Source organism: Gallus gallus, chromosome 7 (genome assembly GCF_016699485.2).
Source record: "Gallus gallus isolate bGalGal1 chromosome 7, bGalGal1.mat.broiler.GRCg7b, whole genome shotgun sequence".
Taxonomy (NCBI): Eukaryota; Metazoa; Chordata; class Aves; order Galliformes; family Phasianidae; genus Gallus; species Gallus gallus.
Window position 1 is genome coordinate 13162950 of NC_052538.1, and position 13879 is coordinate 13176828.

Here is a 13879-nt window from a genome sequence, read left to right on the forward strand (position 1 = left end):
GCAGTCTCTTGGTTCAGTTGGAAAGAGTGATCCCTAATGTGCCTGCTTTGTTGTTTCACGTCTTCTTTGCTGCATGTAGGGGTCTAATCTGAAATTTTTCAACTGTTCTGTATGGAACAATATGTAATCTCCACTAGAGCTGTTTTTTCCACATAATAGAAAATAGTTCTGTATCACTGTCTTCTGATCATTAAGTGATGACTACCTTCCTTGAGTAAGGATACAGAAAATAAAAAAAAAAAAAAGTGTGGGTGAGAAACTTAAATCTTTTGGTGCTAGAAGATGCTCTTTTAGACAAACATGTATTTGGGAGAGCTTTATTATTCAAGTGTTGCTTTTATTCACGCCCTCTGCAGGCCTTTCAAGCAACACTAGGAGCTAGATTCCCCACATAACACTTCTCACTCTGGGAGTGTCATGCAACTTTTGGGTTACCATTTGGATCATAGTGCCCTACCACTTGCTTCTTACTGCTCGTGGTTAACTGTCAAGTTTTATGTTAGTTAATGTAACAATTGAATGTTTTGTGTAGGTAATTGTCTTTTGATTTCATGTTTTGTTTTGTGTTAGTTTTTTATCCCTTACTACATGTTTTGGTGTTTTTTGTTGTTGTTGTTGTTGTTTTTTGTTGTTGTTGCTTTTTTTTTTTTTCCAAAACACAAAACAAAAAAATATTTGGGCTGGGGTCACTTTCACAACTTGGTATTTTTCACAGAAAAGACTTAGGAGAAAAATACCTAAATTTAGTAATTAAAAATCCCTTTTATAAAAAAAAAAATTCTCCTTTGAGTGCTTTTCTGTGCTTATACCACGGATATGCTTATAATGTAAGGGTGCATTTCTTAGGGTGTCACAGTTTGCATGTGTTTTAGCATCTGTGCAATTCTCTGTAGAAAAGTTGTTATAGGTAAATCAGCTGTGTTTCAAAATGTGCTAGTATGTAACACCACTGAAACATGCATTTGGAATTTGATCCCTTCCTTTTAATTCTGTAACAGCAAGAAAGAGATTAATATCTTTTCTGCATCTAAGTCTTTGTGATGTAGTGACGTGCTTTTTTACTTAAAATCCTGAAAAAAGACATTTTGGATATGCCAGGAGCTTTTGAAAAATTGGTTGTGAAGAAAATTTATTTTCATCAGTCTTGACAATTTCTTTGTCAAATTACATTCTCCACCTTTTCTTGTCTTTGTCAGAGTTTGGATTCAGACAAGCCTGTGGCACCAGTGAAGAGATCACCTCTCCACCAAGAAACCAACCTTGCCAACTTCTCATATCGTTTCTCCATGTACAATTTGAATGGTTTGTTGAATTATTTACCTTCTAAAGTATTATTTTAGGAAAAAAAAAATCAAAAATGCTGTTTCAACCATAAATGACAACATTATGAAATGGTTTCAAAGCATGTTAAAATACACTATAGCTAGAAGTGAGAATGTGTTTGATAACAGCCTTGCTTTCTGATGGCAGAGAATTTTGAATATCCTTCAACCCTGTCTTTTATAGAACCGAGTATCTAAGAATTGTAGGCTAGTATTTATAAAGAAAACTTGTTCTGGGATCTGGACTCGTGAAAAAAGGAATTAATGTGTATTTGTTAAGCGGAAAGAAAGCATCTTGCTTCATGGGACAGAATGCATGAGCATAGCTACAGAATGCTTTCATGTTAAACAAAAATCATACTTTTCTTTGTCTTAAAATAACTTCCCCTAGTTGTAATACAGAAGCCTTTAATTTAGAGGTTTCAGTGTGTACATAGTACTTTTTTTTTTAGTGTTGAGAGTTGTTTTTGTTTGTTTTTAAAGTAATGTCCCATTTGCCTAGCAAAACATATTTCATTGAAAAGCTGAAGCATGATATATACGAGTACATTTTTAGGTTCTGTTCACAGGAGAGCAGTTCCAATCTTTCAAGTGTAACTAAAAATTCACAGGTTTCTCCCATCAGAAAGTATATTTAACTTATTATAACTATTTATTTATTTTTTTTATTCTCTTAGACCAGTCAAGGGTACTAGTGCAAATAAACTTAACACTTATCAGTGAGGACAGGTTTTGCAATATAGATGGGGAGGGAAAATACAGCTTCCTTGGTCCCTGTATTCCAGCTATTATATTCAATAACATAAAATGAAGAGTTGCGTAGAGAAATATAGCAAACTTGCTCATACCAAAAACTTTTCTTCATTGCAGAAGCTCTGAATCAGGGGGAGACTGTGGATCTAGATGCCCTCATGGCTGATCTCTGCTCCATAGAGCAGGAGCTCAGCAGCATTGGGTCTCATTCAGCAAATAATACTGCAGTGAAACGCCTTGCCACAGAATCGAAAGTTCAGAAACCACCTGCTAGCCGTCCTTCTACTAAGCATGGCAGTATGAAAGGATTATCCTCTTCATCTGGTAAGGTTACTAAACCACCACATGCCAACGTTTCTCTGGATGACATCACTGCACAATTAGAGAAAGCTTCCTTGAGCATGGATGAGGCAGCCCAGCAGTCTATAGCAGAAGATGCCAAACCAGTAGTTAATGCCCAGCACAGGAGGACAGCATCTGCTGGCACAGTGAGTGATGCTGAGGTACGCTCAATCAGTAACTCCTCCCGTTCCAGCATAACTTCTGCAGCTTCCAGCATGGACTCTTTGGATATTGATAAGGTGACAAGACCTCAGGAACTGGACTTGACATCACAAGGGCAACCAATCACCGAGGTAATGTCATTAATTTAATAATTACTTTGATGTTTTTTCTTCAAGCTGTTTTTCTTCTTTTTTTTTCCCCCCCTCTCTTCTTTTAGGCTGATACTCCTTGCTAAACATATTCCATATAACAAAACTGATTAGAGATCAGGATTGCTTATGCATGGACTACACGCTACGGCTATTTTTTTTTGCTTTTGTCTACCTGCAAGGAATCTTAATGTAAAAGGTAGTGTTGTTCTTGTTTTTTAAGAGTTTTCCCCATCTTTTCTTCTTCCAAATCCACTCATGTGTTTTAAAGTTTTATATTTAATGTTTTTCTTCTAAGTAAATCTTAGATTTAACTTAAAAGCAGTATATAAGAAGTGTACAGCTTTGAAAAAGGGAATGAGAAGTTGACTGACATTACTACATTTGCATTACTGTACTGCATGTGTGTCACATACTGTGAATATCTGTCTGGAGCTAGAACAGCAGTTCACCACTTCTTAATATTCCTCTTAAATGTATGGCAAGGAGAACTCTTCCAAGCGACGCCCAACACAGAAAACCAATTGGTTCGTGGTAGAGCAATACCAAATTTGAGATTTTTGTTCCTCTGTATTGGTTAATGATAGTCAGACAGCAATTCTTTTTCTCAGTAAAAACACAGTGAGTTTGGGAAATGTTGAAAGTTCTGGTGTGTTACATGAGGAAATGAGGAAAATATTCCAGTGAATTTAAGTATTTAAGCTAAAACAAAAACCTGACTTACTAGTCAAAAGACAGCTGTACTAAAGGAAATGTTCACTTTCGGTTTTCTCTCTAGCAAAAAGAAAAGAGAAATAAGCTAAGTTTGTTCAAATCAATAATAAACACTAATTTGAATGAATTGTGCTTAAACCATGTCTTTATACATCTGCAACAAAAGTTCATCTGATGCAAAGAGTGAGTGATGCAGACTTGTCAGTTTCGTGATAACTCATCAAGGTCACTGGTGAGAAATGTGTTACAGCTTCTTACAGAAAAAGCTGATTATCAGTATTTTCTATTTGTGGATTTGTATTGAGCGTAGCAAGACAGAGGTAGATAGAAAAGTGTCCTTTTCTCTTTTGAAAGTTAAAATGCAAACCTCTTTAATATTGCTGTAGATTTAAGAGTTAGAGTCTAGCCTGTGACAGTCTGATTGTATTGGTTTTCATTTATCAGTCACCCTGTTTCTGTGACATGATAAGACTTTTCTTTTTGGATTCCTGACAGTCATGCAGATATCTCTTTTAACGATTAACTTCATACAATAATACACTGATGTCTCTCCTCAAGCTAAAATGACTTTTTTATTCCTTGAGTTCCTCTCTTCTGTAAGTTGCCTGGTATAAGAAAACTTGATTTTATTCACTTATTAAAAATTTAAGCTGTTCTTGGTAAGTTGATTTTGCAGGTATCAGTCTAGATATCAGCCTCTCTTATTTAAGGAGTGATATGCTGAGGCATCAATAAGATTACCCTTCCAGTCTCCCAATTTTCAATTCTTTGTATGGTATGAATGATCAACAAACCACCTGCTCCACTTATGTGACTGGATTGTTGAACCAATAGGCACAGTTCCAGAAGTTGCTTTGTCTTCACAGAAAGCTAATCCATATTGCTGCAAGTGTTGCGGTTGCTTTCTGAGCTCTTAGCCATTGACTTCAAGGCTCAACACTTCCCCCCCTCTCCCCCCCCCCAAGCTTTTCTCATAAAAACATTTGAGAGCTGTCTTTGTAAACCCAGTGGTTGCTTCTCAGAAGACTGTGGCTATCATTTATTTGCCCAGATAAGTTGCTAAGAATGACTCCTTCAAAGGAGGTAACCAGAAAGTGGTGTTAATTTGAGAGCCAAATTCTGCTCTCTTCTTGAGAGCAAAAACCTTTCCAGTGATCAACAGTGTTGCTTTGTTCTGCACTGTCTGAGCTGTCTGGTCGTCTTAATTTCAGTAGCTTGAGAAAGCTATTCATCTCTGAGATATTTTTCACCAAGTTTACAAAATTAATATTTAGCTATTCAATATAAAATTTCTTACTTGATGGGATTTTTAATATGAGGCTGTTTTTCTTGTCTCATTGCTGGTGATATGGCTAAATGAAATTTGTTAGGAGTTTTGGCAGATTCCGTGGTGGTGGTTTTTCAATCAAAGTAATGTTATAAGTGGGCAGAAAACCAAGGATTTGTTGGTAGAATCACTGGGCATCAACGAAGGAGTTTTTTTCTTTTGTTCATTTAGTGGCTGAAAAGTATTGCTTAGGGCTCTATTGATCTAGGTTGTGAACTGAAACATCCTTCCCATGTAGGACTGAATTCTGCCCTCTCACCCACGTAGTTGACTCAGTTGGACTCAGTTGTACTGTTTGTAGTGGAGGACATCAGTCAGCCTGAGGAAGTAGCCTTGGGAGAAGACCCGGTGCTAATGTGGGGGAAAAGAAAACCAGTAAAACACCAAAACCACGTGTCTTTTAATTATTATTATTGTGGAGAAACAATTACTTCATGGCTTCAGCAGATGCGTTTCTAATTTGTTATTCCTACCTAATGCTCTAAGTTTGCTCTTTTCTTTTTGCCTGTCTTCCTTGTGGCCTTCTGTACTTGAGCTGACCTTTGTGATTTTTCTTTGCTGCTATGGTTCTTATCAATGAGGTCAGTAACTTGGCAGCTCTGCCCTCTTGACTGATCCACTCTGTCCTGTCCAGGCAGTGTAAGGACTTTAAATAAATAAATAAAAATTGTCCTTTCTTCCACAACTTAGTTTTACTGGAATCACTACAGGATGGGAATAACAAAGTAAAATAGAAGACTTTTGACAGGAGGAAATGCCTGCCTGAAAAAGAAAATTAAGCTTTGCAGTTACTAATTTCAGCATTCTATCTTAGAAAATAATTCTACAATGTGTTTGAGCCTCTTGACCTGGAAATGTAGGGAAATGCTGTAAAAGAACAGCCATGCAGTGACACACTGAATTTATGTATAGTCTGGTACCCTTTCTGACCAATGCTAATGATAGATATTATGTACAGATCTGCAGTTCCATAGCCACCAAAAATGATAGGGAATGAGGGAAGACTGCTGATATACGCTGATACATACTAGGGGAGTATGTAGCCAAGAGCTAGAGGGAATACATCTGTTAGTGGTAATGGATTCTTCAAATCTTCTTGCCTGAGCAGTAGGAAAGGCACTCGTGTTCTTCCTTGTCCTAGCAGTCTGCCCTGTATGGACTTCATGTGATGGAAAATGCATAAGCATCATGACAAATAGTGACTCAATGATCCTGTTTGCCAGGACCATCCTTGTTGTTCTCAGTGTTCTGAATTTGTATGTGCCACTTTCAGGTGAGTTGGCTGAAATTCCCTGGATTGTCTAAAATCACAGTTTTATTCATTGCCGTAATTATTTGTTTTCTCTCTTTCTTAATGATTCTTAACACTACCTATTCGGACACTGTGAATGTTAATGACTTTGAGGACTTCTCTAGTCTCAAGATCTTTCCTTGCTGGTACTAAGTGTTGTCTGTCTCCACTTGTATTCTTATCTTCACTCTCCTCTAAGCATTGCTGAGTGAGAAAAGTTGCTTCCACCTCAATGTTCTCTCCCCTGCAGTTTTTACTCAGTTGAAATTTGTTTTTCACAACGTTATTTCCCAACTCCATTCGTCTTCCATTTCTTTTTTGCTTGTAAAATGTTTTTTTTTGTTTGTAAATCTGTAATGAGTGGCATCCACTTTAAATGTTAATTTCTGCTTATCAGATAGTTTACTTGAATGTAGAGCTGAATGAGTGATGTAATAGCAAGAATAAGGGAAAAGGAAGTGATGACTACATGAGTAACTTGTCCCCTTCGCCTTCCAGTACTAACTGTTTCTCCATTCCTTCTGTACCCTTGCTACCAGAAATTCTTTTTGCAGTGAGCTGTGCTAGAGCAAAAGGAGAAAGAAGTAGTGGGGAGAGAATAGAGAGCTGTGTTGATCTTGCTTGTGTAGCTAGCAAGACATCTGATGATAAAAAGGCCTGTTCGTGATCAGTCATTGTTACTGTCCTGAATATGCTCAATGAAGGCATCACAGATAAATCTGAAGTCTGCCATCTGATCTGGCATAGTACAGCATCCCTCACCACCTCCCTCCCAACATGGTGGAGTTATTTGTGTTTGTAACCCAATTTGCATAACTGAGAGATCCTGACTTGCATACGAAGATAACTTCTAATTTGATGTTATAGTAATTTAGCTGGTTGTACATTTATAAAAATCATACAATTATCAAGGTTGGAAAAGACCTCCAAGATCATCTAGTGCAATCATCTGCCTATCACCAATATTTCCCTCATAGAATCGCAGAATCACCAAGGTTGGAGAAGACCGTACTGTCTTGGCCAGAAACTCCTGTTGGACAAAGTAGGAAATTTGAAATGGGTGTAAGGAAAAACAAAGCTTGTGTTCTGCAGCTATTTTGCCTTGATTCTTGTATGGATTATTTTAGTTTCCACACAAAGGAGTAGAGAAGCTTTTCTAGCCGTAACAGAGTATTGTAGGTCATGTTTTCTATGTGATTACTAAAAGTGTTGTATTGCAAAAAAATGGGGTTAAAATTGTGTGGATTTTTTGTTTGTTTTTAAAAAGACAAAAAAAAAAGTTTAATTTTCTGCCAGTGTTATGTCATTAGTTCTATACACAAAGTGTATTCAGGAGAATTTCTAATTGTGTTGAAAGTAATTAATGGAAAGGCATAATTTGAAACACAGACTGTCTTTCTCTTCCTTTTCTTTCTTTTTGAAATTACTAGTCACAAAATGTTCTTTAACTTCACAGTAGAGGAAAATTGTGTATTTGTCATCCTGAAGCATTTCTTTGCCTTTCAATTTTGTTGTCGTAAGAAGCATGAACAGTCCAGTTTTCCGATGTTCTTGAAATAAAGGTAGAATAACTCTTTACTTGCCAGATTTCAGAGGAGACGTTCAGAATATCTTCTGAGTTAAACATGCCAGTTTATGAAATATAAGCAGTCTTTGTGTTCTGGTAATCAAATGTGCTTAACTATTCATTTTGTAGTTCATGCATGACAGTTAAAATGATATTCTTCCTAGAAAATGAGCTAGAACCCAAAGGTTACTAATATACTCTTCCCTATGTCTCCAAAACTAGCACCTGTTTTTTTTGCTTATGGAATCTGCAAAGAAAATGATGGAATAGAATATTGATTTATTTATGGGTAAAAACTTTTAGAATCTTCAAGAGACATTCTCAAAGTTTAAGTTATTAGGCACATATGGAATGATATGTAGTAAAAAATGGGGTATGTCAAAATAAGTGAAAGAGAAATAAGGACATAAACAATATGTAGGTCTTGATTCTGCAGTCAGTGTATCAGGCTGATTTCATGTCTGGAAACTTAGAACTTGCTGCGCAACTTTTTCCACATAGAAGGAGACTCGTGAAATTGTAGCGGAAGCTGGTTAGTGTAAAAGGAGGAAGAATATATTTATCTTCTGAGATTGCTAGTCAAATTTGCCTGACGCTGATGATTAAGCTTAAGAATTTCCTCCCTGGGAGGAACGGGGAAAGGGACAGTGTAATACTTGTTTTCTTTGACGTAGCTGGCTGGCAAAGCTGATATCAGCACAAGATTTTCATTTATGGGGTATTTTGTTACCATCATGGTTTAACCCTGGCAGGCACCTCTTCACCACTCAGCTGCTGCCCATTCTCACTAGGTGGAAAGGGGGTGAAAATTGGAAAGGTAAAATTGTAAGAACTCATGGATTGAGATAAAGACAGTTTGCTAGGTAAAAGCAAAAACAATGTGTGAAAGCAAAACAAGGAATTCATTTGCTGCTTCCCATTGGTTGGTGGGTATTCATTCACAGAGCTCATTGTGTACAGTTATTTACTGGGAAGGCAAATGCTGTCACTTCAAATGTCCCTCTCCTCCTTTACCCCAGCTTTTATTGCTGAGCATGATGCCTGGTGGTTTGGGATATCCCTTTGGCTAGTGTAGGTCAGCTGTTGTAGTCCTGTCCCCTCCCAGCTTTTTGTGCACTCCTAGTTCCTTGCTGTCAGGGCAGCACGAGAAGCTGTAAAGTCCTTAGTGCTGTGTAAGCTCTGCTAAGAAAAAACAGCATGTTATTAACACCATTAACAATCCAAAACGCAGCACCATATGTGTCTTTGCGAAGAAAATTAACTCTTTCCCAGCCAAAACCATGACACTGAAAGCAAAAAGCATTTATGCCTAAATGTTGTTCTCCGTATTGTCCTGTGGTGTTGGAGTCTTCTGTGGACTACCAAATCTGCTGCCTCTGCTGCCTGTTGATTTGCACAGAAACTTTCATGGTACCCCTTGTTTGTCTCCAGAAAAGTGGTGCTTTATCAGTAAAAATTTGCCTTTAATATTCTCATTCTTTCCTTCCATCGTGTTCTTCTGAAGATATCACACTTGATAGTTTCTAATGTGCAGCATTTGTGACTTTTTAAGATGAAGGCACATAGTTCAAGCTTCATCAGCCTCCACTTTCCAGTTACCAGCTGAGCAGGTACTCTCTTCAAAATGCTTACAGTTCTGGGGAGGAGGGTGTACGTGTGCTGCTTTGATTAATAATAGTAAAAGTAGATGCTCTTCTTATCTGCTGTCTAGGGGTCTTTTTTTTTTATCCTTTTAGCTTCTCCTTTTTCATCTTCACGTGCATTGCTTAGAGAAATCATCATCACTGCCTTCCATCAGTTGTAGAAGACAGTTTAAATTGGGTACTGCCTAAGAAACCACTTCTTTTTTTTTAATAAATCTTATTGACTTCATTTAGATTCCACAGCATCTTAGAGAGATTCTTGTTTTTGTGGTAGAGTTTACTGAGAACATTAGTACAGACAAGCTAAGAAAACACTTGATTAGAGGCTAGAATTCTTAATAGATTAATCTACAAGAGGAAAAAAAAAAAAACAACCTATAGATCAGTGACAAAGTATATGTAGGCAACGTACATCTCAGAAGAGACCCAATAGACCTGGGTTTGGAAATGCTAATGCTTGCACAATGGTGCTACCAAATTTTGTCAAAAGCACTGGTGGGAGTTGTACTCTATTTCTGTTGTAGAGCAATACCTTCACTGGAAACTACAAGCTGTGATTTAGTGGAGTTTTTAAAACTGTACTTTTTTTTTGTGGCTATACCAGCCTACTTGAAACAAAGATAAAATCCTTTTTTTTTTTTTTTTTTTCAACTTTATAATTAGAGTAGGGAACAGAAATATCACATCTGTAGGAATTGAGCAACAGATGACTTGTTTGTCCTTAATTCGGATTGCCAAAAATCAAATTTGGAACAGATGACAAAAATTGAGAACACAGCAGCCAACTGTGGGGCATTAAAATCTAAGAGGAGGAAGGAATTTATGCAGTTTACTTCAGTTGCATATACTGTTACAATATGGGACAAAAGCTAGAGTCTGTCATGTTAGCAAAGCGTTTGAACCCATAAAATGAGACTTTGTGTTCTGATGAAACTGCTGAGAACTGACCTTCCGGCTGTGTCAGTACTCTGCATGCTGGTTGGTGGTTAGTCCATAATGGTATAATGATGACTGCCTGTGAATAGAAATACAGAAGTTTTACTTTTAGTTAACCAGACTTACAGCCCTGATTACGTTTCTCTATGTTGAACGTTTTACTTAATCTCGTGTTCTTAACAGTTCTTCTAGGTTTTGGACCATCCATATTAGTGCTTTTTATCATTTAATTGCTTTCAGATTTGTGGGTTTTTTTTTTCATATGGCCTATGCCCTCCTAGTTGGAAGGGTGAACTGTGACTTTTTTTAGCTCCCCTGCTGTGCATACCCATAATCTTCTACTGATGGAGTTTTTTGATGATTTGATGTCTATAAGTTTTTTTTAGAATTGAGTTGTAGTTTAGTAGTCAACTTTGTTTTCTTTGTTGTAAGTAAAATCATCTATGGGTTGATGTCTTCATAATTCTTTCTGTAATTAAAGCAGTTCTTTGTCAGTCAATTGTAGTAAAGTTTGTGGGTTTTTCTTTCCTTTCAGTCTTCCACTTAAGTAAACACCTCTTTTTGGACAGGACAGATGACTATTTTCCATGAAGCTACATTTCACCATATTTTTTTTTCCTCCTATGTTTTTTCTTTTGGGAAAATTCCACTGCTTAAAACCTCTTTCCTGCAGACATACTTTATTAGGGATTTTGTGTTCAGTTTATACTCATTGAGGTTTGTGCTGTTGCTGAGTTAAGTAGTCTTGCCCCACCTTGTGTTGGCACAAGTGTTTGTGCAGCTGCCTGGTGATTTGTGTTAGCTTGTGGTCTCCCTGAAAAATAATCCTTCTGCGTAAGTTGTTCCCTAATCTCTTGGTTGATGTGGTCAAAATCATTGTTGACCACACGAGAGGTGCATGAGCCTATGGTTGAGGAAGGTTAGAATTGACTCTTGAAGCAGTTCTGCCTTAAAGTTCTTTGCTGGTAGTGAAACTAAAATCAAACTGTTTATCAGCATTTAAAATCCTTTCTGTCTGTCCTCCTGTTTCCCAAGGAGCTTGTGTTCAACAAGAAACCTTTACAATATGTCTGCTATCTCTCTTGAGAGTCACACAGATGAACAAATAGTGCTTCTCCTGTACATGGTTCAGCAGTTTCTTAATGTGGAATGTCTGCAGACTTGTTTCTTAAATTGCAGCAAATTTCAGTAGGATTAAGCTATAATAGCCAGAACTGACATAAAGTTAAAAGGATCCATTACAGTTAAGCAATACTTGCTGTAAATTAGATTTTTTTTTCACTCCTGATACAGTTCAGAGAAAACAAAAAAAACCAAACAACAACAAAAACAAAACAAAAAAAAACCTGCTGAACTAACAGTTGGAGTTAGGAAATTCCAATTGCCTGTTGTGAGATAGAGTTGCACAAGTTCCAGGAGGGTTGGACACTTGGGAGCGCAGAGTAATAGCACTGGATTGTCACATCCAGTGTCTGGCTCCAACATGCTCTGCAGCAGCCAGGCATTGCAGTTGTATGAAGACTCTGCAATTTTTACTACTCTCCCAACAGTGGCCCAAGCATTCTCAGGCTTGGCCAATCTTTTGTTCGTGGATAGTTGTTTGCAGCCCAATTGAAAGACTGGGCAGTGCCATAAGAAAGAATGCAGCCTTGAGGCTTGTAATTGTGATGGGCTAGGCTTCAGCGAGGCTTTGTAGACTACAATTTTAATTCTAAAGGCGGCTCCTGCTCAGAAAAATTTAAGTTCCCATGGACCAGCAGAGTCCCCGGTCTTTGAGGATGTCACTGACAATAATCCATTTCATGGTCAGACATACAGAGGTATTAAAGCCTTAAAAATAATTATATTTTGAAGGAATTAATAGTAACCATCCTCTAATAGTAAACCATCGTGGAAAATTTCTGTCTTGGTTATAGCATGGCAAAATGTGTATAAATGGCTGAAAATACATCTTATATATGAAAATCTCAGTTCTGCTCTCTAATGGTGCAGCATTAGTTTCTAAGTGATGGACGAGATAATTTTAGTGATCTTTTCCAGCCTAAATGATTCTATGATTCTAAGCATCTGCATTCTTTTTCAGGCATTTTGATAAGAATAAAATGCAACTCCCTTCTTCATCTATCAAACCCTAACTCCCTAACTAAATTAGCAAAATTAATGTGCCTGAAATAAATATCTCTTACCTTTGACAGAAAGGGGGAAGCATTGGATACCATGCTGGAAATCTTTAGGCACTCTGACTTTTAGGAGTGTAATGTTCAATTTTCAATCCTTTAATAACTTCATGTATCACTATCATAATTGAACATTTTTGTCCTAAGGCACAAATGTCCTCCCCTGCAACCTTCTACTCTTAGGAAAAGAAAGAAATAGGGAAATAGAAAAATACTTTCTCTTCATTTCTTTTTAAAATCAATTACAGTATGAGGGTGCTTGGGTCTGAAGTACTATGTCCAGCTGAAGAAGAGGTAAATCTGTATCCACTTTTTTCTTGTTATGTTTACTGTTTGTTGCTAAAGCATATTTATGTAACTTCCTAGTATGAAGATATTGATGCAGAAAGTATATGAAGTTATATGAAGTGACAGGCTGTTTTTCTGTTTGTTTGTTTGTTTGTTGCTGTTTGTTTTATTTGGAGAATTTAACCCACAACTGTTACTTAGCATTCTCCTTGCACAATGACTACCTGGGTTTGTGTGTGGCTACAAAAGTTTTACTGCAGTGTTCCATCTGAAGTTAATGATGAAGTTAACCACTCTTACTATGGTTCAAGAACGTACTTGCATCCAATCTCTTTTCCCTCCTGATAGAATGAGAAAACCTGAATCTCATCTTTAAGTCATTGATCATTAATAAGAAAATGGGATAAGGGACACTGCAATTTCTAAATGTAGTTTGGCTTCCTTTACTTTCGTTAATTGTCATCACTATTTTATTTCCTCTTCTGTCTGAGAATAAAGGCTTTCTTTTCTTCCCCTTCCTTTTCCCCTCTTTTCTTTTTGCATTCTTTCCTCTTAGTTTTCCTGCTTTTTTTACTCTTTTTCTATGGGACATTCCATTAATCAGTCCAAGCATCCCATTAACTCTTCAGAAGAGGAAGCTGAAATGACTCCTGTAAGTTACTATCGCATCTATCTATAGTTTGTTTGTCGGCAGTTGTATCACTTTGCCTGTAATATTAAAAAAAATCACATTAATAACTTCAATTGAATCCACTGGTGTCATGGTAGCACACTAAGCACATTGTTACACTTAGACTTTCTCAATCTGAAGTTGATCATTACCTGTTTTCTAGTTATTAATTAGGGAAGCCTACTTGAAATACGCTTAATACACTTAAGTTTTTTTCTTTTTGAACCATATTTTTGAACCATAATTGCTCCTGGCAGTCCATTGCAAAGGAAGGCAGAACATAAGATATTTTAAATTATATGTTAATCATTTTGTAATGTGTGTTGTTATATGTTCCATGTGAAAACACAACTCAAAGCATTTGCGAAGAAAAATTTGGGTTCTCCCTTCCCCTCTTTGTACTCCTTCTGGGACAAAGTTTTAAAAAAATAAAATTAAAATATGTACACATACACACATACATATATATATAATTCTTCTCTTTTGAAAATCGTGTGTTCTAACAGTTTCTGCTGATTGTCTAAGGAATTCACTATAC

General features: G+C 36.9%; 1 protein-coding gene across 7 annotated transcripts in view; it reads left to right on the forward strand.

Moving 5' to 3' along the window:
• The window catches only part of RAPH1 (Ras association (RalGDS/AF-6) and pleckstrin homology domains 1), an 85597-nt gene that overhangs the window by 38280 nt on the left and 33438 nt on the right, over positions 1-13879 (forward strand). For all 7 annotated transcript variants that reach the window (XM_040703676.2, XM_040703673.2, XM_040703677.2 and 4 more), the window contains exons 3-4: positions 1197-1302; positions 2193-2710. In XM_040703676.2, coding sequence (XP_040559610.1) covers positions 1197-1302; positions 2193-2710 — 624 coding nt within the window. The remainder of the gene's footprint in view (positions 1-1196; positions 1303-2192; positions 2711-13879) is intronic.